At 48.9% G+C, this 27205-nt stretch overlaps 2 protein-coding genes across 8 annotated transcripts in view; one reads left to right on the top strand and one right to left on the bottom strand.

The window, feature by feature from the left end:
* On the top strand, positions 1-26677 carry CEP68 (centrosomal protein 68). Of its 7 annotated transcripts, XM_043917650.1 has the most exons (8): positions 4-144; positions 5825-5912; positions 9533-9928; positions 11475-12992; positions 14405-14527; positions 17233-17329; positions 20983-21155; positions 22095-26677. In XM_043917650.1, the coding sequence occupies exons 3-8, from the start codon at positions 9575-9577 to the stop codon at positions 22116-22118; spliced, it is 2289 nt and encodes a 762-aa protein (XP_043773585.1). In that variant the 5' UTR covers positions 4-144; positions 5825-5912; positions 9533-9574; the 3' UTR covers positions 22119-26677. The 7 variants fall into 7 exon arrangements, 3 of the variants coding, with proteins under 3 accessions (XP_043773584.1, XP_043773586.1, XP_043773585.1); XR_006343471.1 differs by lacking the exons at positions 20983-21155; positions 22095-26677 and adding an exon at positions 14104-14308 and having other exon boundaries at positions 1-144; XR_006343474.1 differs by lacking the exons at positions 20983-21155; positions 22095-26677 and adding an exon at positions 14173-14206 and having other exon boundaries at positions 2-144.
* The window catches only part of RAB1A (RAB1A, member RAS oncogene family), a 29407-nt gene continuing 27474 nt past the window's right edge, over positions 25273-27205 (bottom strand). Inside the window, exon 6 of the mRNA XM_043917652.1 lies at positions 25273-27076. Coding sequence (XP_043773587.1) covers positions 26879-27076 — 198 coding nt within the window. The 3' untranslated portion in view covers positions 25273-26878. The remainder of the gene's footprint in view (positions 27077-27205) is intronic.

Here is a 27205-nt window from a genome sequence, read left to right as displayed (position 1 = left end):
TGGCCGGCGCTCGGTCCCGCCCCAGGCGTTCAGGACTCCGGCGGGAGGGCCGCGGTGTCCACCTGGGACTCCGTCTTCGGAGCTGCCGCATGCGACTGCTGACGCCGCCGGCTCGTTCGGGAAGTCCGAAGGGTTCCGGACGCGGTAGGTAGCGACCGACTGGTGCACGGGCGCGGAGTTTGAGGTTCTGCGAGACCCGGGGCTGCGGCCCAGCCCCCTCGCCCTGCGGGGGCGGGCCGCGGGGCCTTGCGTCCCCCTCCCCTAAGGGCGCCGAGCCTTCAAGGGGCCGGGGGCGCCTCGTGCCTGAGCCTCCATTTTGCAGGCGGAACGGCGGGTGAGGGTAGCGGCCGGGAGTCGGGGCGCGGAGGCGGGAGGCCGCCGTTGGAAAAGCCTGAGCGCGGCGAAATCGGGCCGCGGGAGTGAGCGTGTCCGGGCATCCTCCCGTCCGAGCAGCTGCGCCGCGTTGCTGCCCCGGCTTCCGAGGACCCTCTCTCCTTCACGGCCTCGTTTCGGGCGTGTCTTGTTTATTACTCTGCGCGCACGCCCGGCCCAGGTGCTCCGGGAGTTAGGGGCTCGAGCTGCTCCTGGGTTCGGGCTGCCTTAGAGACCCTCTCTCACCCGCTCAGGGTCATTCCGGCTGTTAAGATGAGGACGAACGATGCCTTCTGGTCGCTTTGAATGCGGCAGCCCCCGCTGCCGAGGAGAAAATGCAATTCGTCTCACATGTTTTGCCTGGAAAGGCCACCCTTTCCAACTGCCATCACTAGAATGGTTCTCAGCCCAGGGGCACAAGTCCAAAACCTGTTTCAAGCCCTTTATAATTATTGGGTTGGGTTCGGTGTATTGTTTGTAATAAAAATGAACGGAAACCTGCCAGTGCCACAGCAGATTTGGACCTCACTGGGAATTTACTGGAGGGGGGTGGGGAGGGCGGACGCGTAGATAGATGACATTCGTAAATACCCTTATGTTCCTAGACCTAGGATGTGAAGGATGTTTTTAAACACTGATGCATGAGACACTGTTTGGGGTCAAGAAGTCAACGTTACAAGGCTTGATTAAAAGGGGTAGAGGTAACAAAATTCTGTAAAGCAATTATCCTTCAATAAAAAATGAAAAAAAGATAGAGTCATCCCTTCTCCTTCTTGTTCCTTCCACCACCTGGGTCAATCAGTTCTGGGTCTCCTGCTACAGGAAAGAGCAAATAACTCATGTTTCACCTCTTCTGGAAGGCTTTTTAAAGTTCTTTCCCTACCCCTCAACTAATAATCACTCCCTACTTTGATCTGCCTTCTGTAGCCTCTGTTTTTATTCATCACACTGTATTGTGGTTTCCCCAGCTCCTAGGACGGTGCTTGGAACACAGAAGACACTCAGTGGTTGAAGGAAGCCAAAAGAAAGCAAAAAATCAGTAGTGTAGCCAAAAGTCGACAAAATAAAAACTAATTCCATTAACATGTTGGGCCAGTTATTCGTACAAGTGAGGAAAGCAATTGAGCTGTGGCTCTCAAGTCAAACCCCACGACTTTAGCTCAACCTTGTTACTAACTTCGGATAAGTTAGGTAACTTCTTCATGCCTCAGTTTCCTCAGTAAAATGGGAGTGACAATAGTACCTGCTTCATGATTTCTGAGGATTAAATAATATATTGACATAAAGTGCTTGGCATAGTTCTCTGGCACAAGGAAAGTGTTCCTTAGCTGTTAACACTTGTTAGGATAAAAATAAACATATTTGAGCAGATTCACTAATACTAAACATCTGTATGGTATTTAACCCTCAGGTTCTGTCTGCCTTTTGGTCCTTATCTGTTCCTTGATTTTAAAAACATTCCTTAAGCCATTCCAGAATTTTTCCCCCACTGTAAAAGTATTCCATGGAAGATTACCTGTTTATGCATTTAAAGTATTGTCACCCACTGGAAATTGATGGAGTGCCAAATAACAGTTTGGCCAAGTATTGCAGTAATATTTGATGCACTCTTCATGTGATCTGTTACTGAAAATGGTCATGTAGAAGCAGAGGCAAGGGAGGCTGATGTGACTGACAAAAAAGTTGGTTCAGATGGAAGTGGACTTGAGATGGTGTCTCTCATTTTAACTTAAATCTGTTTTCATGAAAAAACTGTCTCCTGTCTTTTAAGTTGTTCACAAACATTGTGAACAGTGGAAGAAGTCTTCTGGTAGCTCTGAATCTATTCGTTAGACCTTGAGGTGGCAGATGCACCCCCTAGGGGGAGGTTGCCTCACTTCCAGATTTTCCTGTACCTCTCTCTGGTCACAGGAAACAGGCTTAAGTTGTCCATTTCCTGCCAGCTGTAGGTCCCCTTGGCATGTCAGTTTCTCTTAAATTACTCAGAGTCTCCAAAACAAAGACCGGGTCTCTTCTCACTTGTAACTATCACAGGAGAATTCTCTCTGTGTTTTTAGTGTAGCTACATGAATCTGGAATCCTTTCTAGGAAATACTGTTCTTTCTGAAGATGCCTTTCCAGTTGTGACGTCCTGTCATTAACCATTAAGAAACCGGCCACAAGGTGTGAGCTTTTCCTAGTGTCCTGTTGGAAAGACCTTAAGGACAGGGACTGTAAATTTCCTTCTTTTGTCTGCCTTGCATAAGGTGGGTGCTTGATGAATGGTTGGAAAGCCACTGTATTTCCCTTTCAGGATGCTGAAACAGGCTTACTGACTTGGTGGTTCTGAAACATTACTGTGCCTACCAACCACCTGGAGAGCTTGCTAAGATGCAGATTCTGGTCCCAGAGCTCTGGGGGTGGTGCCTGAGAATCTGCATTCCCAGCAAGCCCTGAGATGATGCAGATGCTGCTTTTCCATGGACAATACTTTGAGTAGAAAGATACTAACATAAGGATCTACATTTGATTTTTAGATGTACTGGTAAACAGGCTTTGTTTTCTTCTGGTATTTGATGAAGTGTTGGATTTAGAGCTTTAAAAAAAAAAAATCTGTTTTTAACACTTTCTCTATTTTGTTCCAAAAATTATTTGAGTAATCTTTTAAAAATCATTTCAGTGTAACAAGATTTTTCATAAAAGTGATTGAGACAGATCAGGTGAAATACCAGTTGAATGCCTCTCTGACCTCTGCATTTTACTTGCGTGAGACTACTGATTTGGCTCTGAGCTTCCAAGCAGCAAGAGCAAAAAGGAGAATTTTTTTTAAATCAGTTTTGCCAGTACCTATATAAAGTAAAGAGCAAACTGGCTACTCAGTGAAATCACAGTTTCTGTTACAGAGACCTGAGAATTCTTCTCCAAAGAGAAGCGTTCTTAATAGCATCTCCAGAATATCAGTAAGTTTCTTATCAATCTTCACATCGTGTGGCCCGACGGACTTACAGAAAACTGTCAGCACAGTAAAAGCAGTGGCCTGTGGAACTGCAGCCGTGTGGTCCAGGGTCAGCTTCTTTAGACAGCAGGAATGATTTGTGTTATGGAGCAGATGTTTTTTGACCTTGCTCTTTGGTGGGAACAGAGTAGTGTTAGTCACTCGTTGATGTCCAACTCTTTGCAAATCCCATGGGCTGTATCCACCAGGCTCCTCTGTCCATGGGATTCTCCTGGTAAAAATACTGGAGTGGGTTGCCAATCCCTTCTCTAGAGGATATTCCCGACCCAGGGATTGAACCCAGATCTCTGGCGTTGCAGGCTGATTCTTTACCGTTTGAGCGACAGGGAAGACCTAGGTGGGAACAGAGGGTCCACTTCATGGACATGTTCAACCCCCATCATCCTCATACTTTGAGCCTCGTTGGATGGCAATAATCTACGGCCAAGGAGGCCAGAGAGCTTGGGGTGGGGGGAGGGGTGGCTGGAAGCTCAGTTAAGTTCCTTGTAGATGTGGCAGTCGGAGAAGGCAATGGCACCCAACTCCAGTACTATTGTCTGGAAGGTCCCATGGATGGAGGAGCCTGGTAGGCTGCAGTCCATGTGGTCGATAAGAGCCAGACACGACTGAGCGGCTTCACTTTCACTTTTCACTTTCATGCACTGGAGAAGGAAATGGCAACCCACTCCAGTGTTCCTGCCTGGAGAATCCCAGGGACGGGGGAGCCTGGTGGGCTGCCGTCTATGGGGTCACACAGAGTCGGACACAACTGAAGCAACTTATTAGCAGCAACAGATGCAGCAGTGTATCTCCTTAAAGGCCATCTAAAGACCTCTCGTGACAAGTTAAAAGATCGGCCTTGCTGTGAGGTTCTCTTGTCACAAAGAACACAGTTTTTGGTTGATTTTTTTTAACTTTATTAAGCTGGTTGCGTAAAAGATATTATACATTCTCATGTTAACAGTTCTTGTCATGAACAAAAGCAACAAAAATAGTGCAGTAGTAAGATGTTCTTCACATACAATCACATGGTGATAGGAGCTCAGGCCCCGAAGGGGCTGCAGGGCTTGCACAGCCAGGGAAGGAGCAGGTGGAAGGGGGATGGCTTTGAGCCATGGGCCTCCCAGTCTCAAACCTCCCGCACAGCGTTCCTGGCAGCCACCCCACTCTGAGGCCAGCCTGGGCCGCTTGTGACTGCTCCTCTTGTTGGCCTCCCCTCATAGTCTTCACCTGCTTTCGTACTGCCTCCCATGCCTGGACTGGCTGCTGCCTTTGAGCCCCTTTCTGCCATCCATCTAGTTCCCCCAGAAGCCTTCCAGCAACCGGACAGTGCTGGGTCCACCTCACCGCCCCCCCTTTCTTCCTTGTGTGAAGATTCATGTTCCTAGAGAAAGAGCTGCACAGAGAGCCTCTTTGTCTGCTTCCCCGGCCTGATTCTGCCGCCATGTGTGTGTGGCATTCATTGACCATTTACACCTATGGCCTCCTACAAAAACAGCTCGGAGCTTCAGGGCTTTAGCCCCTGAACCCAGGCACAGAGATGGGTCCCGGGAAGAACCTGGCTTCCTGGGCACGGTTGCTGTAAATCAGATGGTTTATGCGCTTGTGATTAAGAGAATCCTGATCAGAGGAGCACTGGCCCCTAAGTTGAGCATTTGTACATTTGAACGGTTTAGTTAAGAGAAGAACATAGCCAGCCCCCCCTCAACCTCCCCCCTCCTTTCCACCCACACACGGACTTCCAAGTTCTCTGTTCTCCACCCTGGACAGGAGTGAGTGGGAGGAAGTCCTGGCAACTGTGACAGGCCTGCACAAGGAGTGTGCGGCCAGTACTAGGAAGGGTCAGGTGTCCAGACTTAACCAGTTAGTGTGACCCCATAGAGTATATATGAGCATGTCTTTACCATAGGGCAAGAGTAAGCCAGATTGTTGAACGCTACTGACAGCATAGCACGTTTTCATCTGAGCAGTCCATTTGGTGTTCTAGAAAGGAGGAAGCTTGTCTCATGGAAGAATTCAAGCAGAACCCCCTTCTCCGCCCTCACCCTCAGAGGGGTGAGAAGAAACGATGATGTGTAAAATCTAGAGTCTGTGTGGAAATGAGAGCTGGACTGGCATGCAGTGTTACAGATGCCCACCTGACACTTGCCCACAGAGCTGAGCCCTTTATCCATTTGCTTGGCTGATGATTGATGTCTTCAGCAGTCATTCCTTCAAGGAGTTTTCCCTATCCCAGTTGAGTTCTCCCTTTCTTTGTTTTCTGTAATACTTATGTACAATTTGGATTGAACACTCATGGTGGACTTTTTTCGTTTCACATGAATCTGTTTTAATTCTCATTTAAAAAATAAAAAGAAAGAAAGCTCGTGTGGCACAGGGAAAATACACCTTGATTTGTTAGACAGATTAATAAGTGAGATTATGAACAGACTATGTATCCAGACTGAGAAAATAACCACCTATAATCTGTCTTTTCAGAAGTACCATTTCCATGAAAATCACTGAATTTCAGACCTTCTCTCCTGGTTGCTGAAGGACTTTTGGCGACACTGTTCACTTAGTTCAGGTTTGTATCTATGCTTGAAAGTTACCTAGCAGTATCTCCAGAGGAGCTTTTAATTCTAGCCCACCACTCACCCCCAGGATGAAGAGACACCTTCTTTTTGAATAGTGAAATCCAGACAAGACAGATCAAAAACGCATTGTTAAACAAAGACAGAGATCATTTCTTTGTACCCCTCTATTGCCCCAGCATCATCTTATTCCAGTCCCCTGTCGTTCAGACCACATGCTTTGGTGAATGGGGGCCAGGAGAGTAAATTTGGATTAGCCACCCATCACGGCCTGACTCTGGCCATTGAAAGAATTTATAGAAATGGAGCAAGAAATTGGGGCCTCTGGTTAGGTTCAGCCTTCACCCTAATTTTTCCAGCTGGTGGGCTCAGCTTGTTGCTATAATTGTGAAAACAGTTTTCCTGTCATCGTCTTCATGTGCCGTCTCTTAAATAGCCACTAGGTGAGGATGTGGCTCCGTGAAGGTCTTTCCCTGTGGGACGTGGTCCCTTCCCAGTCTCTCTGCTTTGTGTCTATTTGGTACCTTGTTCCCCAGTTGGTGCATAAAGAGCTTGGGTTCTGGAGTCACTCGGGCCTGGATTTGACTCTCTGAAAGGTTTCCCCTCTCTGTGAAATTAGAATGAGAGGACCCACCTCCTGTGGGAAACTGGCGTGCTCTCAGGCCACAGGTGGGGAGTGTACCAGATGTCTGAAGTACCCGCGTGAGTCCCCCTCACCTCAGCAGTTTCCTCTGGCTTGATCCTGTGGGTGTGCTAGTACGGGTGCAGGGGGGGGGGGGGGGTGCGCGTGCGCGCACTTGTTCATCACAGCATTAGTAGCAAAAGGTTGGAAATCACATAAATATCCACCAGTAGGTGGAATAAGCTATCATGCATCCTTACAGTGGAGTACAGTGCTGGGTGGTGGCAGAAACCAGAAGGCGCTGACTGTGCATTGCTAAGGGAAGATCTCCAAAGTATTTCATTTAAAAAAAGAAAAAAAAAAAGCAAGATTCCGAACAGCATGTCCTGTACAGTTAACTACTTTCATGTTAAGGGGGGCGGTGGGGGAGGATGAAATAAACTTTTGTGTTTGTCTACATATACATCGAGAGATGAGAAACACACACAGCATTAATTAGACCTACCTGGTTTTTTTGTGGGAGTATCTAGTGGTAAATATTTTTGCTTGATTGATATGAAAAATTGGCTGCTTTTCTTCCTCTGTTGGACTCCTTTGTTCCTTGTAAGGTGCGTTGCTTGACTAATTCTGTCTCCTCGCAGCCTCCCGCCCCGCCCCATGACACCGGGTGACCGGCCCCATGCACTGTGCGCAGGCGCTGTCCACGTGGCCCGTGTCCTCTGGGCGTAGGTAGGGGAGGGAGACTTGCATGTGCAGTGTATTCTCTATCTGAACCACATGTGACCGGTTCAAGGCAGTCGTTCTGCTGAGTCCCTGTGCGCGCGACGGCCATAAGAAGGTGCTAAGAGTGCACGTGACCTGTGTTCTCTGCTCTCGGCTCGCTGCTGACTGAAGCCTCGCCAGTCGGCCAGGCCGGGCAGGACACTCTTGTTTTCTGGGCTCACTGTCCCCACCAGTGGTGTTTCCAGTGTGAGGGCCGAGCAGGACGCGCCCCCTCCGTGGCCTCCTCCCCCTGCTCAGGCTTCCCTGCTGCCCTAGCACCTCCTGTTGCCATCAGTGCCTTCATGTCTCTGAGGAAACGAGGCTGTTTCTGGCCAGGTTTTAGCTTTGAGGTTGGCAGTGCGTTCCAGGCAGCTGCCCAGATCCTCAGCACTTGCACGCGCTTGCCTCCCTGTTCAGTCCTGGAGTTCTCCTCCTGCCCGCTTTCATCCCAGCCTCATCTGGCCCTGGCTCCCAGCAGAGCCCTCAGGCTCAGGGTCCCCCTCTGTGGTCCCTGAAGCTCCTGTTGGAATGGCCCTGTTCTCAGATCCAACTGCCAGATCGTCCTTCCCTCGTCCCAAGGGCTCACCCTGGTTCTCCCCTCCCTGCTGCCCGCCCGATGTACTTCTCTTGTTGTCACATGCGTGTACACCGTGTGGCCACTGCCATTGTCGTCCTCCCGGATTTCCATGGCTTCCCTCAGTTACCCGTTAATCGTAACCCAGGTCAGCGGGAGGACAGTTGCTGCTGTAGCTCTGGCTGTCCTTGGGACGAGAAGTGCCCACCTGCTGCACAGCCCAGGGTGTGGCCTCCCGGCTGCCTCTCCTTCGCCGGCAGAGCAGGCACTGTGGGAGCCCTGAGCTCAGCCACAGCCTGGAGGAGAGCAGTCGGAGCCGGGCTGGAGCCGCCTGCCTGCCGCGGGGCTGTGGTGACCGCAGCTGCTGCAGCGCTGGCAGAGTGAGGGCCCCAGCCAGGCCCCTTGCCCCGTGGGGCTGGGCCACAGAGACAGGTGACTGTGTGTTCAGTCACCAAGTCGGGTCCGACTCTGCAGCCCCATGGACTGCAGCACACCAGCCTCCTAACCCTCACCATCTCTTGGAGTTGGCCAAAGTTCATGTCCATTGAATCAGTGAAGCCGTCCAACTGTCTCATCCTCTGTCACCCTCTTCTCTTTCTGCCTTCAATCTTTCCCAGCATCAGGGTGTTTTCCAGTGAGTCAGCTGTTCACATCAGCTGGCCAGAGTATTGGAGCTTCAGCATTAGTCCTTCCAATGAATATTCAGGGTTGATTTCCTTTAGGATTAACTGGTTTGATCTCCTTGCTCTCCAAGAGACTCTCAAGAGTCTTCTCCAGCACCCCAGTTCAAAAGTATCAATTCTTCAGCGCTCTGCCTTCTTTATGGTCCAGCTCTCGCATCTGTACATGACTACTGGAAAAACTGTAGCCTTGACTGTGTGGACCTTCATCAGCAAAGTGATGTCTTTGCCTTTTTGCACACTGTCTAGGTTTGTCATAGCTTTCCTGCCAAAAAGCAGTTGTCTTCTAATTTCATGGCTACAGTCACCGTCTGCAGCGATTTTAGAGCCCAAGAGGAGGAAATCTGTCACTGCTTCCACATTTTCCCCTTTTGTTTGCCATGAAGTGATGGGACTGGATACCATGCTCTTAGGGTTTTTTTTAATATTATGGCTCAGACAACAAGGGTGACTTTAGGCAGGACCAAACCATGACTCAGGCTTCCCAGTGTTAGTGGTAAAGAACCCACCTGCCAACGCAGGTAGACATAATAGACGTGGGTTTGATTTCTGGGTTGAAAGATCCGCTGGAGGAGGGGATGGCAACCCACTCCAGTATTCTTGCCTGAAGAATCCCATGGACAAGAGGAGCTTGGTGGGCTACGGTGTATGGGGTCGAAGAGAGTCAGACACAACTGAAGTGACTTAGCACGCAGCACAAACCTTGACTCTGGTTTGGACTTGCGTTGACCCTCCTGGGCATCTTTTGGGGCTGCTGCAGCCACATAACAGCAGGGGACAAGATAACAGTTCCCACGTCCCCTTTGGAAGGGTCTGGAGCTGAGGAAAAGCCAGACCTCTGTTTTTCTTTGAGGAAGTGGCCATCATTTGTTCTTTTGGCCAAAAAAATATTTGTCTTAATCATTAAGAAATAAAAGGTTTCCTGGTCGTAGAAGCAGAAAGTTTATCTTTTTCTCTCCCTTTCCCATCTTGTAGGGAGCTGAAGCTTCAGCAGAACCCTGACCCAGGGACAGCTCAATGGCCCTGGGAGAAGAAAAGGCAGAGGGGGAGGCGTCCTCAGACAAGAAGGCCCCTTCCTGTGGGGGCTGGAGCCGCGGGGAGCAGGAGCTGAGCCCCTCAGGGCCTGTGCTCGGGGAGCAGCCGCCACGCCTGGAAGCTGAGGGAGGACCTGCCTCCCCTGTTGGGGGCACCGAGGGGCTCCCCAGCCCTGCCTGCTACGGTGGGGTTGGCCCTGGCTCCTCCAGAACCTGCCAGCCACTGGCCAATGGGGCCAGCAGGGAGCCAGCAGCCGGTGGGTCTAAGCCTGCTCTCAGTTGCATGACTCCTCCTGCCAGCCTGGAGACTGGAGATCTGCCCTCTGCGGGAAGCCAGGTAGGCACCAGGGTAGTGGGGCTGTCCTTTGAGAGTCCACTCCAGCACTGTCTCAGCATCTTACAGCTTCCTCAGCGCCTGTATGAGGCGGGGAGGTGGGGGAGCTTAGGTAGCTTGGATGTGCTGATTTCTGTTCCGCAGGTTCACATGGACAGGTGGGCCCAGCGGAGAGCTCTGTTCACAGCATCTCCTCTTCCTCAGAAGTGTGACTGGTGACCTTTTGAGGATTGGGGATGCTGTAACCAAGACATCCAGAGGCCAGGCAGGGGAGCCGCAGTGGGGGGGCCATGTCCTATTTTTGACTTGGTGATGTGGAGGCTTTCCGGGGCCCCTGGGGAGACGTGGGGAAGAAGGATCCAGGGCCGTGGGCTCCTGGGGGCTGTATCCCACTGGGCCCTTGGGGACCTGGCAGCACTGTCTCTGGGCAAAGAGGATTTCGGGGGCTTCCCCAACTACAGGCAGCCTCGCCTGTGGGTGTCATGTGGAGCAGGGAGTCCTTCCTGTCTCTGACCTCGGGCGAACCACCGGATCTTGCAGGCCCTCAGGACAGTGGGGAAAGTTACCCGCTTGACCTGTCCCTCCCAGCTCTGACAGCCTGTGGTGGTCTGCCTGCCAGGACCTTTCATGGTGACGGCTTTGATCTGTGCTGTGTCATGGTGGCACTGGCTGCCACGTGCTGCCCGGGGCCCTGTGACATGAGGAGGTTCTAAGCATGACTGCCTGGGAGGAGACAGAGGCTAGGCCCCCCTGCCAGGGGGCCGGGGCCCTGCGAGGCTCAGGGACCTGAGTCAGTGAGGTGGGCGGCCAGCGAGCGAACACAGAGACGAGCTGTCTGTGAGTGTCCGCCTGGTGCTTGTTGCGGCGCTGCTGCTTGGTGAGCTCCAGTTGAGGAGGCGGTTCTGTCACCACCCCCACGTTGCAGGTGAGGGAGGTGAGGCTGGGGTGAGGCTGGCAGCTAGGGGTTGGCCTCAGGGCTGCTGGTTACAGAGCCCACACCCTAAGCTCTGTGCCATCCTGCCTCCCTTGGGGGTGGGCTCTTCGTCGAGCCGATTAAAAGTCTGAGTGAGGAGGCTGGGGTGAATGACTCATTTTGCCACTACTGAGGCACCGCTGGGTGTGAGCCGAGCCAGGTGGGGCCTGGCGGGCCGCCTGCCTGCCAGGTTCGGATGTGTGTCCTGTTGGCCACAGAATTACTGAGGTCCTGCTTGCCCAGGGCGCGCTTCTCCGAGGTTAAGCAGTGTGTTCCAGCTCCAGCACGACAGAGCTATTTGAGTTCTGCTTGCTCTCACACGAGGCGTCTGTGCAGGAAGAACCGGGGAAGGCCGGCGGTGGGGGTTGGGGGATCAGCTCCGGGAGGACTGTCTGCCCCCTCCTCTCCATCTCCAGCCACACCCTCGCTGAGTCTGACTCTCGCACCAGGTAGCAGGCTCTTCTTTTCCACAACTTTCCTCTGGATCATCTGGGTCCCCAAAATCACCCCCGAGTTGTCCCCGAGGAGAGAAGTCTGGCTCGCCTGTCTGACCTTTTCCTTCCCTCCTGTCACTAGATGGAGGAGACCAGGCTTCCTGTCCCGGAGGCGGAGGCGCTACCTCGGACCCGAGCCATTCCCAGAGCTGCCGCTCTTTGCTCAGGACACGATGCTGACACCGAAGACGACCCGTCCCCTGTGGAGTCGCCGCAGGTGCCAGACCTCTGCCCACAGTCTCCCATCCCAGGCTTCCCGTGCCCGTCGAGGTGGAGGTCGGCTGTGAGCCCGGAGACGCCCGCGCCACTGTCGTCCAGCCGCAGCGTGTCGGCCTCCTCCCCGGGCAGCAGTCTGCAGGGTCACCAGGAAAAGGCAGAGCCTCGGAGCGGCTGCCTCACCAAGGTCTCCTCCTGCCTGGAGCTGGCTGTCCCACCATCAGCCCCCTCAGCGGTAGGCCCTGGGCCTCGGCTCCAGTGGTTGCCCCAGCCCATGTCCTCAGCGGGGGATGCCCCCGGGCTGGGCAGGAGACGCCTCTCCTTCCAGGCCGAGTACTGGGCCTGTGTACTGCCCGATTCCCTGCCTCCCTCCCCAGACCGCCGCTCCCCACTCTGGAACCCGAACAAAGAGTACGAAGACCTGCTGGACTACACCTATCCCCTCAGGCCCGGGCCCCGGCTCCCGAAGCAGCTCGATAGCCACGTGCTGGCTGAGCCTGTCCTGCAGGACTCAGGCGTAGACCTCGATAGCTTCTCCATCTCCCCGGCGAGCACCCTCAAGTCACCCACTAACGTCTCCCACAGTTGCCCACCAGCCGAGGCTGCTGCCGTGCCATTCTCTCTACCCAGAGAGCCAAGCCTTAAGCGGGGGCCCTCTGGAGTACCCCAGAAGCAGGGTGGTGTGGGGTTAGCGTCTTGCAGCCCTTTTGCCTCTACCCCCAGAGCCCCAGGTGGTAGGGCCACTCCTTGGGTGAGCAGAGAGCCTGCCCGGAAGAACCTGAGGGACTGGCCACCTGTGGGCAGGCACCTTGAGCTGGGCTCTCCACACCTGAGGACACGGGACAGAGGGTGGCCCTCACCTGGGCTGGAGAGGGAGAAGGGGGCCAGCCAGGGCCTGGGGCGCCTCGCCTGCACGGAGTCTGGATGGAAACCACAAGAGGAGATGGAAAGTGACGACGAGTATCTGGCCCTGCCCACTCGGCTGACACAGGTTTCTAGCTTGGTTTCGTATCTGGGCTCCATTCCCACCTCTGTGCCCCTGTCCACGGATGCTGCTGAAGGGCAGAGCTCCCTGGACGTGTCGGACAGTGATGGGCCAGCTTCCCTCCCGTCAGACTCCAGCCAAAGCCAGCTTCCCTCCAGGGCTACCTTCAGAGGGTCCTGGAGCGCTGAGGACCAGAAGCACCGTTTGCTACGCTCCTTCGTCCATGCAAGGCGCTCTGCTGGGGAGGGCAGTCTGGTGAGCGGCCAGGCCCTGGGGGTCTCCTCTGGACCGGTGAGAACACGCGCCTCCTGGTCGGCAATGTTGGATCCAGATGCTGAAGGGCAGCCTCCCAGGAAGGGTGGAGAGCAGGGAAAAGAGTCGCTCGTGCAGTGCGTGCAGGTAAACTCAGCATTTCAGCACTGTTGCCTTTCTTCCCCTTGTCCACTAGTGAAGCTTGGTAACATTGAGCACTTAGGTGCCAGGCACTGTACTGCACCTTCTGTCCAATCCTGATAACTACGGCGTTCTCTTGTCACCGTTGGAGGAAAAGGCAGCGAGGTGTTAGGTAACCTGCACCTTCACGGTCCGTGAGAGTAGAGCCCCAGTCCCCAGGCTGCCCCCAGGGCGCTTCACTTTGAGGGTCAGGAGGCCCTCTGCACAGGAGGGACCTGTGCTCAGACGCTTTCAGGAAGTACAGGCTCAGTGAAAGTGTTTTCTTGGCCAAAAGACTTCCCAGAACTTTAATTTGATAAAGTGCTGTAACTGCAGATTTGAGAGGGTCAGGTACAGTATTGCCTAAACTTGCTAGACTCTTGTGGACCATCTGAGAATATCAGGAGGTGGAGCTAATACTGCATGGAATAGGGTTGTCAGTATCAGGTAGTTGTGAGTTTTGGCTCCATCTCTTTACTTTGCTTGTTGGTAGAGTGTGGAGCTTTGCCTCTTTGGTCATTGTGTGGGTTGAATGAAATAATTCATGTCACATACCTTGCACAGTCCCTCACACAAGGATGTTCAGGTGTCCACACATTGGGAGAGCCCAGGGCCTGCCTCCCGCCTGAGCACCCAGGTGATGTGTCCACACGGCAGCAGGGCAACCAGCCGAGGGCTATGTCCCCAGGAGCGGCATCACAGTTGAATTCTAACTCTCAAGGAGGGCTTTAACCTGCCCCGTGGTGTCGTGTGGACTTTATTTGTACTGTGAAGCAGGTGGTACAGGTGTTAGCATGTGGAAGATTGAAACCGTGGGGTACAGGCCTGGGCTCACAGCCCCTTGGTGAGTGGCTGGCAGGAGTCAGGGGCCCGGCTCCCAGGGCGGGTAGGAGCAGCACAGGGACAGGCAGCTTTAGTTCAGTTTTCAGGTGTAGGATCAGGTCAGTCTTGGTCACGGGCCCACATTCTGTGTCCACGTCGTCCCCAGGAGCAGTTGTATAGTCAGTATGGTGCTGACCGAGGACACTTCCTCGGAGCGGCTGCCTCACCAAGGTCACCCTTTCTCTGTGTCGGGCAGGTCCCTTCTGGGCCGTTCTTCCCCCCCGACTCTCTCCCCTCACGTGCCCTCCTCTGCCCCTGCACACAGGGCTGGCGCTTCACAGACGGGACACAGAGCCAGGGTGAGCCCTCCATGTTGCCCTGGCAGAGGTCTGGAGTCACGGGGTGGGGACAGGCCGGGAGCAGAGAGGAGACGACGCCTTGGTGGAGAATGCTCTGGAAAGGTGCAGCGTGTAGCCTGGGCGCCCCCAGATATTTTTAGCCTGTGAAAATGTAGCCTGCGGTTCCATGGGTGACACACGATTTATTTGTCTACACAGACATTTTGTTGTCAGCTGGAAGAGCTTATCCACTGGCTGTATCACGTTGCAGACGCTACTGACCACCTCACTGCGCCCAGATCCAGCCTTACGGGCCTCAAGTCTTCCCTGCAGCTTTACCGGGTAATAAGTGGTCCTGGTTTCTGATTGTTCACTCACTAGAGTCGTGGTAAATTACTTGATTAGAAAGTAAAAGTTCAAATGACTGATGCACATTATGTCATGATCCATTGACTTTTACCTGAAATCTAATCGGAGGTCTTACCGGAAATCTAATTCTTTTCAAATCCTTAATGTTGAAAAACTTAACATGGAGGAGTTACTTCCCAGACCAAGCAGAGCTTGAAGAAAGTGCATTTTATTTATCTTCAATCCAGAATACTTCAGGATTATTTGCAATGTGATTTTCCAAATGTCTCAGGCTTCCCTGATAGCTCAGTTGGTAAAGAATCTTCCTGCAATGTAGGAGACTCCGGTTCGATTACTGGGTCGGGGAGATTCCCTGGAGAAGGGCTAGGCTACCCACTCCAGTATTCTTGGACTTCCCTTGTGGCTCAGCTGGTAAAGAATCCACCTGCAATGTGGGAGACCTGGGTTCGAACCCTGGGTTAGGAAGATCCCCTGGTGAAGGGAAAGGCTACCCACTCCAGTATTCTGGCCTGGAGAATTCCATGGACTGCAGTCCATGGGGTCACAAAGAGTCAGACACAACTGAGTAACTTTCACTTACCAAATGTCTCAGGGATTGATAGGCGGAGATCTGCATTGTTAGGAAATCACAAGACTATTGAAATTAAGTAAAATTAAAAGATTAGGTTTTTCAGTTCTGGCCACATTCCAAGTGTTTGGTCATCACATTTGTCTGGTGGCTACCATATTGAACAGAGCATTTAGAACATTTCCATCATCACAGAAAACTGTTGGACAGCCCTGACTGGTATTTTAAAGATTTGAGCTGAATTGCACTGACTCCAGAATACACACAAGGCCTTTTGATGGTATTTAAACCAAAATATGACCCAGGTATTTTTTGGGGGGTAGGGCTTACCTCTTTAGATTCTGTTAACTATCTCTTTGTGGGTCCTGGTTAACTTTCTAACGGGTGTATTTTGTGACATTCTGTGCTGTTCTGGCATAATTATCAGTAGGCCCCCTTCATTCTCAGAAGTGTTCTGAATTGGATGATAAAGTATCAGTTGATACTGGTATCAGTTGATACTGATATTCACATCGACTGAACCACTTGCTGACTTACAGCATGTCTGTCTGGTTGACCAAGTCTTTCTGTCACCTCTTCTAAAGGAGCAGAGGTAGCGTTTGTATGTCAACTTGTGGTTTAATCCAGTTTTCTGGGACAGTTCTTTCAGTAGAAGAGTGTGTGATTTACTTGTGACCAAGCCAGGGCCACACCACCCAACTCAGAGCTCCTTCCACACCCAGGCAAGAGGGGGGACCCTTTGTTTTCCAACTTGGAGCCAAGTAAAATTTAGGGGCAAGGCCTTGCCTGGGTGGGCCAGCTGCCCTACCCTCGTGGGAATGCTGCTTCCTGCTGAGTGGAGAGTGGTTGCCAGAGTTCCTTTCCCAGAGCACACTTGAGAGAGGAGAGGAAGGCTGAGCGTGAGGGCCCCCCATGCAGAGCCGTGTAGGGCCCGCCCCCAGGAGGCCCAGGGCAGCACCACCATGAGAGAGGACACTGCTTGGAGCTTGGACCTACCGGGGTGGCCTTTCTAGAGGGCCTCTGCCCCCCTCCCGTCAGAGCAGGTGTCTCATAGCAACTCTGTTCCTTCCATTTTATCCCTCCTCCCATCCTCTGCATGTCTCCGCTCCCAGGCCGGTCACATGCACCTGTCTTGCTTTGTGGGTAGAGCTGAGATCTGAGTTGGGAGTTACTGCAGGTTAGCGAAGCCTAGCCCGCTTGTGTCATCCACACAACTGTGTCACCAAGTGGGACCTCACTGTCAGCGCTGCTCCACACAGAATAGTGCTTGGCTCATGCCCACATGTGGGCTGCCTCGAGCCTACTTAGATACCAGATTTAAGCACATGTACGCTGGTTCACACATTTTTCATTTGTGACCCTGTCTTGTGTATTTTGTCTTAACACAGTGGGTTTGTGGCAGCATATAAACTGCAGAGTACTAAAGAAGAAAATAATAAATACAGGTTAATATGCAAACGAAAATAAGACAGGAATATAGTAAATCCAAAAGTAAAACTGCAACTTTAAAATGTAAACTGTACTCTGTGCTGAAGGTGGTCATGGATACGACTTTACATCTTAGCAGCTGAAGGAAAAACCAGAAATGGCTACAAGGCTGGTACTTACTGCAGGGGGAAAAAAAATCAACTGCTCAGGAGACTCACAGCTTCCCTGACGCCTTCCCATGGCCTCAGGTCCACAGAGAGCGGGACAGAGGGAGGACGTGGGGCAGGCTGCTGCTGCCTGTGGTCATACTGAAGGCGCCTCTCTGGTGGCTCTGACCAGGTCCACTAGAATGGAAAAGTCTCAACAGGCCCTTGAGCTTTAAAGGGGACCCCGTGAGGTGTAGCGCACACAGGAATCCCTGCCTCCAAGCTCAGGAGCCAGGTTCTGCCAGGGAAAAGAAAACTCTGCTCTTGTCAAATTGTAAACAGAAAAAAAGGATTGACTCTGGATTTGCCTTGGGCTCAAAGAAGACAAAATTAAACTACTGCACTGTTTACTTGGGGAATTCTGAAGACTGGGTGGGTTAAAGGGGAGTGCAACTATCAAACAAAAGATCCTTTTTAATGACTTATGAAATGGTGGTAATGAAGCTTTTCCCTGTTTTTTTTTGTTATGCTCTAAGCAATTTAAGAAAGATATAGATGAACACCAGTCCCTGACGGAGAGTGTCTTACAGAAAGGGGAGGTCCTGCTTCAGAGCCTGCTGGATAATACCCCAGGTGAGATGCTTGGGTTTTGAATTTAGCCGGTGCCTAATACCTCTCAGTGCAAGTCTGGGACTCACTCTGTCACCAGGCGGAGCCAGTAATACAAGAATCCCTCGTGTCCACACCCGCTGGCTTCAACTCCCACAGCTGACTGCCAGCCTCTCGCATCTTCATGGCCCCACAAACACGTGATGAAGCAGTCACAGCCCTGCGAGTGTGAGAAGTCAGGCACTGAGCCTGCAAGAACGATGCACCTTTTTTTCTTTTCTTTAATATGTATTTGGCTGTGCTCAGTCTTAGCAGCATGCAGGAGCTTTAGCTGCAGCGTGTGAACCTTGCTGCTGCATGTAGGATCTAGTCCCCTGACCAGGGATCAAACCAAGGCCCCTGTTTTGAGAGCACAGAGTCCCAGCCACTGAACCACCAGGGATGTCCCAAGAATAGTGCTCTTTAAGCTTCTGCCTTTCCTTGGTGGAGTCCTTGGTGGGAATGCTGGCTTTAGTCCAGATCCCCTTAGCTTAGGGGAGCCATGGACACAGTGAGGAGCCTGCAGGGCTCCCTTCCTTTTTGCCCTGCAGGCTGGACCCCTCTCTGGTTATCTGCTTTAGGAGAGGATTTGTTCCAGGACCTGAGAGCAGTCAGTCTGTTCTATGGGAAGAGACTGAAGAACTGAGGAGAAAGGGACAGCTGGACAGTGGTTCACAAACTAAGCTTGAGCCCCTTTTGCAGGATGGATTCCCAGATTAGGAAGGCGTGAAAATGAGACTCTGAGAGTGCATCTCAGGGTGCAGGTGTTTCCAGTTGGCCTTGTCCTTGCTGGGGGCAGGTATGATAGGATGAATATGACAGAAGAATGCTAAGTTAAAGCAAGGAATTGATGGACGCCTCAAAGCAGCCCCTATTTTTCTGTAAGACTGAGCAAGCAAGTGCTGAAAAAGCTCATCTATGTTCTGCCTCAGTTTTGGAGTGAAATGGGATTTACACTGGAAGCAAAACAGTGTAAACAACAGTGGGCAGGACCCACTGGCTTGAGAAGGGAAGAGGTGGCGCTTTCCTGACCAGCAGTGGTGGGTGGGTGTGTGGTAGGGAGGTGGCGCCAAGTGTCCCAGCCTGAGCACCGCTGACACTCTGGGCCATGTGATACTTTGTCACGAGGGCAGGTGTCCTGTTGTTGCACCAAGTTTATCAGCATCCCCAGCCTCTGCCCATTAGATGCCAGTAGTAAACCTTCTCGGTTTTGACAACCCCAAACATCACCAGACACTGCCAGGTGTCCTCTGGGAAGGAAACTACCACCAGGACTGAAAACTGAGTGTGGGCAGAGGGGTTTTGCTGGGGGCAGCCACTGAAGGGTTTTCAGCAGGGCACCACTTAACCCGTTGTCAGTCGCGTGAGCCCACGGCCATCCCTTGCCCTGGGGACGCCTTTGCTTTGGCTCATCCACTGTGCTCTTGCATTAAGAGTTTTTTAACTTTTATCGGGGCAGAAACGTGGTATGCCAGGCTCCTTTGCCACTTGTTACACCAGCACTGTCTTGAGTACTATGTGCAGAGACTGTGCCGCAGCCCCGTGAGGCAGGCAGTTCATATTCTCACTTCACAGAGCTGACTGCATGGGGCCACACAGGGCGTGGCAGCCTGACTCCAGCCCCTGTGCGCTGACACCCCACTCAGGCTCCTGCACCTCCACACAGACACAATAGTGTAAAGAACTCAGCACCAGGAAATTTCCTGGAGGCCACATGTAACAGAGGGCTTCTTACAAGCTACAGGTTGTTCTTGGACCTTCATTTAAAAATTGACTCAGTAATACTTCTCAATACTTAATCAGTAATGATGTCCCCCTTTGCTCTTCTCTCCAAAGGAGTAGAGGTATTTTACTACCTAAATAAGAGACTTTTTTTTAAGGGAATTCTCTGGTGGTCCAGAGGGGAAGAGCTAGCGCTTTCACTGCTGTAGGCACAAGTTCAGTCTCTGATTGGGGAACTAAGATCCCACAAGCTATGCATGGCCAAAAAAAAAAAAAAAAAAATGCTTTGGGGTATTTTGTGGTTTTTCAGATCTGTATCCAGGCTCATTCAGATGGACACCATGCCCCTCCCAATTCTCTGCTTGCACTAATCAGGAACTTGGCTGTTTTGTGAAAATCACAGGTTCCCCTAGACATACACAGGGTCTTCAGCTAGGCGCACAACTCTTCCCTCCAGATCACAGTGTCAGTCAGTGGAGCCCAAGCATGGACACCCCAGTCCCCGCAAACTTTTTCAGAGCCCGCTTTCATTTTCAGCCACATGCAAAACCTGAGGGACAAGTCAAATTAATTCCTTCAAAATGTGTTCATCTCGCCTCCAGCTAAAGGGTTTTCCTGTAGTTATCTGGCAAGTTTTCACTACATTTTGACCCGGTTACCTTGGTGCATGAAGTAGCAGATCTGCCTTACACCCTAACTCCTCATTATCCTAGATCAGACGACTAGAACCTATTAACATCAAGCTGAACCAGGCACGTATTCAATGAAAACATCGAAGTCTCAACTGGGAAAGAATTTCATCACTGTTCCAGCTTTCCTTTTGTTTGGCCCCAACCAAATGTTCTAACATTTTAAAATAAAAGTTAAAAAAATAAAGGCCCCCTGAATCCCACCGACCCCACCCAGGACTGTTCACATGACTGGTGAACTTGGAGGACAGAACCTGACCCACTCGCCCTGAGAGGTGAGCTGTGCCGTGCCCTGGCTGTGTTCCTCGGCCAGCCCTGCTGGCTGCTCTTAAGTTGTCAGATTGGCACTCTGCCCTGATGATGCTGCACCGCTGTGGCTTCCCTCGGGGCTAACCTCCACAGCCTATTCCTCCTTCCACCCATCCGTCGGTATCCTCTGCAGATAACTCAGCTTCCCCTTTCCCTTCCTCTGCTCACAGATGTTGCAGCTGTGGCAGGAAATTAGGGAGAGGGTGAACACAGCTGATAAAGGCACAGGAAGCAAAAGCAGCCTTTGTGTTTAACAAAGGAAGTCAAGTTTAAAAAAAAAAAACCAAGCCTGCTGTGTGTGATGCACTCTGAACCTGGTCCCTCCCTTCCTCAAATACTTGGCCTATAGGGGTTGGAATCTTGGCCTCATGAACCATCTTGTCTTAGCCTGCTTTCAGGTAATTTTCTTTTGAAGTCTATTCATTTAGGACCCACCAAAAAGGGTTCACAAGCAATCCCATGTTATGTTACCGCATCACCCATATATGTGCTAAATGACAGTCCCACAGCCAACAGAAGCTGATCGGACCTGGTAGCAGGACCCGGAGTCCTCATAGTGGCATGTTGTTTTCATTTCAGACTTCAGCCCCACAGGATCTGGCTGTGAGCCAGGGGTCTTATCTCTAAAAGTCAGATAATACCAGTCATCAGACAACCATGTCTCTCTGCATTTTTGTGAATTGTGTAACTCCACAGAGTGGAGCCAGTGAAATAATTCAGCATCAATCACAAGTTAACAACACAGATTCCACAGTGCAGTGCAGTTCATTCCTGGGGGGGGGGGGGGGGGGGAGTATTTTTTTTAAGTGGACATTGTGAAACTTGCCATGTTCCTGTTTCTGCTACACCCTGGTATATTCCTTGAAGGTACACTTGTGTTGTCTCTTTGGCCTTACTGCTTTAAAACTCGTTTGTTAGTGTTGAAGGATGTCCTGGGCAGGATCTCTCGGCAGCCCAGCGCGCTGGAGAGCCACGCAGATCGCCTGTACGACACCATCTTGGCCTCCCTAGACACACTGGCCGGCTGCACCCTCACTCCCAACAGCACGCCAGCGGCACACAGGAGCGCCAGTGTGAAGGGTATTAGCCTGGTGAGTACAGCAACCCCAGAGGAGAAAATGTGTCCTGAGACCCCAGTGCCTGATTCTGGAACAGAGTTCTGCTCTAATAGTTGGCTGTTTCTTAGAAGCTTCTTGAACTCTAAGACCTACTGAAACAAATGAGAGGCTGGGAGAAGCCGCTGGAACTGAAAAGGGGAGATGCTGCCATTGCCAGGAAGTGGGGCTCCGGTGCGGCGCTTTCTGTGATGATGAAAGCGGCACGTTCCATTGCTCACTTGCAGCCCTGTGCCTGCTGAGGACTAGGGTGCTCTGTGCTTCCATCTTAAATGGCTGACGTGTCACCCCTCCCCACCCATGGAAACACCACCACCCATGGAAACAAAAATTGACCTGTACCAACTTTTTTATGTCTGTGCACATATGCTTCTCCAGTACAGGCTGCCTCTATCCTATAGGCTCGCTCCACCCAGCTCGTGTGGTGCTCCATCTGTAAGCAACTCTTGACAGTGCCAAGTAGCCACAGGGATCCTAAGTTACAACTCCCCACCTCTCCTTTTCCTGGAAATGCCCTCTGTAAGCATCACACACCACTCCCCTCCAAAAAAAGGCTAGAGGATGGATAGATGGGTGCACCGGGCCTTGGAGATGTCACAGATAGGAACAGAAGCTGAGAGCAAAGAGGGGCTGCTGGCCCACACCATGATGCCACAGCTGGAGCATGCTGCTTCTGAAACTTCTCCTACAGCCGAAACCTGGCATTTAACTCATATTTCCTGAGTGAGAATTCACTGTAGATCAAAGAAGGTAAGGGATAAATCCAGGTATGTCAGGAGCAGGGAGTCCCTGTATTTGCATCAAATAAATGTAGGCAGTAGTCATTTTAATACTAAAATGAATGCAGATGATTGCCATGTCACTTCTTCCTCTGCAGCATTCTGCCTATAACAGATGCTTCTCTTTCTCTTTTAGGCATCTTCTCTGGAAGAGATGTAATAATCTGTCAGTCAAAATGTGGCTATTGGGAAACTTTCGGAAGTCCTTGTGAGAGCTATTTAATACTGAAACCAAGGGGGAAATGTGACTCTAATGTACTAGCTTTAAAATGCTAGCTCTTCCCTGAAAGGAAGGGCTGCTGAGTTACTGTTTTTATTTAAAATGAGTCCTTCCCAGTTAAGGTTTTCCTTTGGTGCTTCTTACAAAGAGCATGTAGCTTTCCAGTTGTTGATAAAATAATGCCAACAAGGCTTACAGGATTTCCCCTCCCTATGTCCAGTTAAAAAGAGGAGACAGAACTCCTAAACTAGTCTGCGTACTGAGATCATTTAAAGAAGGCTGGTATGAGAAAGAAGGTACCCAGGACTTGGTATTCTCAGGCATGCAAGAGGATCCAAGAGACAAAAGGTGACTGGTGAGCCAGGAAGGTGGATCTTTTCATAAAGCGAAGCATAGGCTTATAAATCACTCTTTGAAGACTGTAGAAGACAAACTCTCCAAAATAATAGAAAGTTTTGAACAAATAGAACCTCTGCAAACTAGTTTGGGCTGCTAAGATACCTTTTATCATCTTAAGTGCTCAGGGCTCCATCTGCCTGCCCAACATTTTAAAGGAGAATGTGATAGGGGCTTAAGAAGCTGCCATTGAGCTTCAGTCCATTAATGATCTGCCTTCAGGGTACCTTCAGGAGGAGGCATTCTCCTCTCCTCCCTGTGAAGAGTCAGAGAAGGACATGAGTAGGCTCACACAGTCTATAATAACTATAGAAGCTAAGGCTATTCATAGTGAGGAAAAAAGGGAATTCTTTGTTGCTTTGGGAGTTGACATGTAAGTACCTTGTTGGGGGGGGGGGGGGGCGGGCGTGTAACCAAGGAGCAACCATTTAAAGCCAACTCTGTAGCTTTTTAAAGTAAAATGATTGGCCACTGCTGGTAATCACACATTCTGCAAAAACAAAGTGCTTTAAAAATGCTGTATTGGGCTGTGAATGCACATGGAAGGAGGAAAGCACTTTCCCTGTGCACTTGTATTCCAGTAGGCTACGACCTGAGGAAAGGGTTCTCCACACTTAAATATGTGATCAACACTTCAAGAAAGTCAAGATCCTTTCTCAAACTCTAGGTTCTCACTTGAGGAGGGTGCTTAAGAAAGGAAGATACTTTATAAAGAAATGGACAAATCACCTGAACCCAGAGCAGGTAACATTAGAACAGTTGCTTTCATAAAGGAGCCTTCTGATATCCCCTCAGAATAAAATACTTAGTAGAAATTACCCTCTTTAAGAGAAGCTTAGAACTTTAATTTTGGGGGCTGAGCCACTTAACACCATCTCATCCACCTCTGTGAACTAAAATCCTAAAGAGTTTAAACTGGAAAATAAGCTGTTAATAAGTTTTAATGTTTAAAGATTTTAATTCTAAAGGGAAACTATAAAATTCAGTAGGAGTTATATAAAATGGAGTATTTCAAGTGCCTCTGCCATTCTAGTATTTATCAAAATGCCTAAAGCATTTATCAAAATGCTTAAGGGCATAATTTTGGTTCTGCTGTCTCTGTTTTTAATCTTGGTTCTGTACATAGATTTAAAAAGACAAAACACCTTCCTAGCAGATTATTATATATGTAAAATAGTCTTAAAGGCCTTAATTGGTTAAGAAGACATATCTAATAGCCTCTGTTCTTAAATTGATATATTTCACCTTCTCTTTGATGTAACTATAAATTGGTACATGCCTTTCCAATGAGTGTGTTACAGGACAAGCCCTTGGAAGTTAAACCCATTTATTTACAAACATTTTGCTAGGCATAAAAATGCCTTAACTAGTTAGCAAAAGAACTGTTTCTATAGGACTGTCATCTTCAAAGTGACCAATGGTACTTTACAGTAGTTGAATGCTGAAAGTGCCATTCAATCTAATAATTAGCTTCAGCTGACAGAAATTTTCACAGAATATTTTATTTCAGAGTACCCTATTTTGTAAAAAATCTATTACTTTTACCAAGCGATGATCTAAAGATATTTTTGTTCACTTCCTTTGCCTACTCTGGACCTACTCATGAATATCACCGAAGAGTATCAGGAAAGCTATTAATGGTATCTTCAGCAGTGCTATAGGTGTAAGACCTCCCTTAAAATTCAAGCAGAAATTGTTTCTGACTAGAAGATGAGCCAGCAGCATTTCGTAAGCAAACACGGCCAGGTTCGATTCTGGGAGCCTAGCTGGCCAGTGCTCTGTGGTCCATGTTACCTTAAGGACAGCAGTGGCTCAGTGTAGTTACAAAAGCCCAAGTTTACCTGTAGTATAATTTCCCAGTAGTCCCCTTAAAGTAGCAGAACTGAAGTCCACAGGAAAGTGGCAGTACTGGGAGCTAGATTGGCAGTTTCAAAACCTGGGTTCTTGTTGCAGCTCCACGGCTTAACCTCATCTGCAAATAGTAGACAGTGTCAGTACAATACTATTTTGAAGCTTAAATGGGAATACAAAGAAGGGCAGATGTAAAATATGTTGCAATGACAACATACATGCTAAAGGAAATTTTGGTCCGTAGTCAAAAAAAGTCATTGCTTAGACCAGAATGGCTATCATTTTGCAAGGATTTCCAGAGACTGTGACTGCTTAGGTTTAGAACATGTGAGCTAATTCATAGCAACCACTTACAAAATACGGCAAGCAATAATTCGAGTGAATGGATTATCAAAAGCCCATAATAATATAGCTTGAAATATTTGTACTTGAAAATGGGGGTAGGAATAGGAGTATTTGCCCCAAAAACTGCATTTATTAAGTGAGTAGTGAAGCATGCTGAAACATCTTGTCCCAGTCTTGACTACCACAAGGAAAAGAACACTAGAATTTTCAAAAATAAATATGTAAATATGCTTACACCTCAAATTCACAAATTTTTTTGCTAACTCACCAAGAAAAAGCTGACAGTTTGAACAACTTGCTGTATAAAACAAAAGTGCATTACATTGTCTGAAATTTGTATCATCTACTTTAAAAATATTTCTAAATTATTTGTTTGTACTGTATTGATAAGGCAAAAAAAACCTTTTGAAGCATTAAAAAAATTTCACCCAAATAACTATTGGTAGCTTGAGGAGTTTTTCAGTTGCCTTATGTGAAGATGAATAGACCCAACAAGCACATCTATAATACAAAGTAAACTGTGATTTTATTGTGAAATTCTCATAGATGGAAAATTAAATTGAATATTTATTCTGTCCATTTCATTTTACAATAATCTTACCACTTATTTTTGTACCATGTATTTCAATTGCCTGTTTAGTGAAAATAAAGAAACCTATAATTTTTGGCTTGTTTTTAAATTTTATCACTGAATTAAAGACCCCACCATAAAATGTGTAGCCAACAGCCACATCCCACGCCCCTAAGTAAAGAATATTTTGGTTACTATTTCAACCCCAAGGAAACAATCTTTGACTTCTATCACCTTAAAATGCCAGAGTTAGCAAAAGATTTTTGTTCCCCCACAATAAAAACAAACCCTAGGATCTTTCAGGTCCTAGTTAACAAAATTTTCACATGTGCAAAATTCAACTGAAATAAATATTTCTCTCATTTATCACTCCCGCCCAGCATTCATGTTTTCAGCTAATTTTAAGGGACATATTAGGGCAAATAGTACATGTCCTGCTTCCTACTTAAATGCTTTAACTCGCCTCCAACCTAAGGTATACAATTGTGGAGGATAAAACAGCTGACATCAGACTCTAAACATGGAAGAAACAATATTAGCACACGTGTTAGTCTGCCAATTAAGGAAAGGTGGTGTTTTCCACCTCTACCACAGAAGAATCAAGTGTTGATCAATGAAGCCATTTCAAATGGTTCTAGAGAAGGATCAGAGATAATAGGCTAGGTAGCATACATTCTAAAACTTATTTTCATACAATTTAATCTCCCTGAACCACTAAGCTTGGTTAAATCCCTGTGCAGCAGAAGCCTCCTTAGGTCATTTACTGGGTATATTATCTGGAAAGCATATTGGATGCTGCTCTAAAATAGGTCTACAATGCCCTGGTTGCACACACAAATGGCTGTTTTGAGTATAATGCAAGGCTCTATTTCCCTTTAGCCATAAGAATTAAAACAATACTTATCACCATACAGTTTGATATTACTTCCAATAAGTACAATATTTATTAAACATATCTTCAGTTGTTTTGTTACATAGTGTGCAACAAATTACAATATTCTGCAGCCACAAATTATATGCAGAGTATGAAGAAACTATTAATCAGATAGTGTAATCTTTCCGTTTATAACTCTACAAGGAAGAACTAGCAAATCAGATCTTACATATAACATCTCACTAAACTTTATGCATGGAAAGTGACAGACACTGGTTGTGCTGTTTGATACAAAATGGCTGAACTTCATCTTCAGAAGACTAAACCTGACATCTAAACATGCCAATATAAACATCAAAACAAAATATATTCTAACCAACCACGGGAAACAGTCTGGTATCAGGAAAGCAACAAGGATTACACACATTATTTTATAAACCAGCACACAAAGGTTTAAAACAGTTCTGAAAATGAAGTTAGCTGTCTTGAGTCAAGGGAATAAAAAAAAAGTCAGTATTGACCATTTACAATCTCTGACCTTTGTGGAGACGGTAAGAATCTGTTGTAGTGCAGCTACATACAGTACAATTCAGGCAATTTTGTTTTTTTCACTTGGGTTCAGATTGCAAATTCATTGCTGTGAGAAAAGGACGGAGGCAAATTTTAGCAGCAACCTCCACCTGACTGCTTGACCGGAGTGCTCTGAATTTTAACATTGGACTTCTCGGCACCACCAGCTGTTGCTCCAGGACCCATTCGCTTTTTAATCTCAGCTGCCATCGTCATGAAAGACTGTTCTACATTCGTTGCATTCTTAGCACTGGTTTCCAAAAATGGAATTCCAAGGGAATCAGCAAATTCCTAAGAGAATATGTAAGGCAAAATTAATTGAAAAATCTTTTTCACCATCTGAAATAAGGAATGATGAATGACTAAGTTTACTGAACTCAGATAAGACAATGCACGAATTATCATTGTCAAAGTTTCTAG

Source organism: Cervus elaphus, chromosome 11 (assembly GCF_910594005.1).
Source record: "Cervus elaphus chromosome 11, mCerEla1.1, whole genome shotgun sequence".
Lineage (NCBI taxonomy): Eukaryota > Metazoa > Chordata > Mammalia > Artiodactyla > Cervidae > Cervus > Cervus elaphus.
This window is presented reverse-complemented; position numbering and strand designations above follow the sequence as displayed.

Coding starts and splice junctions, on each gene's coding strand:
- CEP68 (XM_043917649.1), top strand. CDS start 9,575: ATGGCCCTGGGAGAAGAAAAGGCAGAGGGGGAGGCGTCCTCAGACAAG. Junction 12,993..14,404: donor CGCTCGTGCAGTGCGTGCAG/GTAAACTCAGCA, acceptor TTGTCTACACAG/ACATTTTGTTGTCAGCTGGA. Junction 17,330..20,982: donor CCTGCTGGATAATACCCCAG/GTGAGATGCTTG, acceptor CTCGTTTGTTAG/TGTTGAAGGATGTCCTGGGC.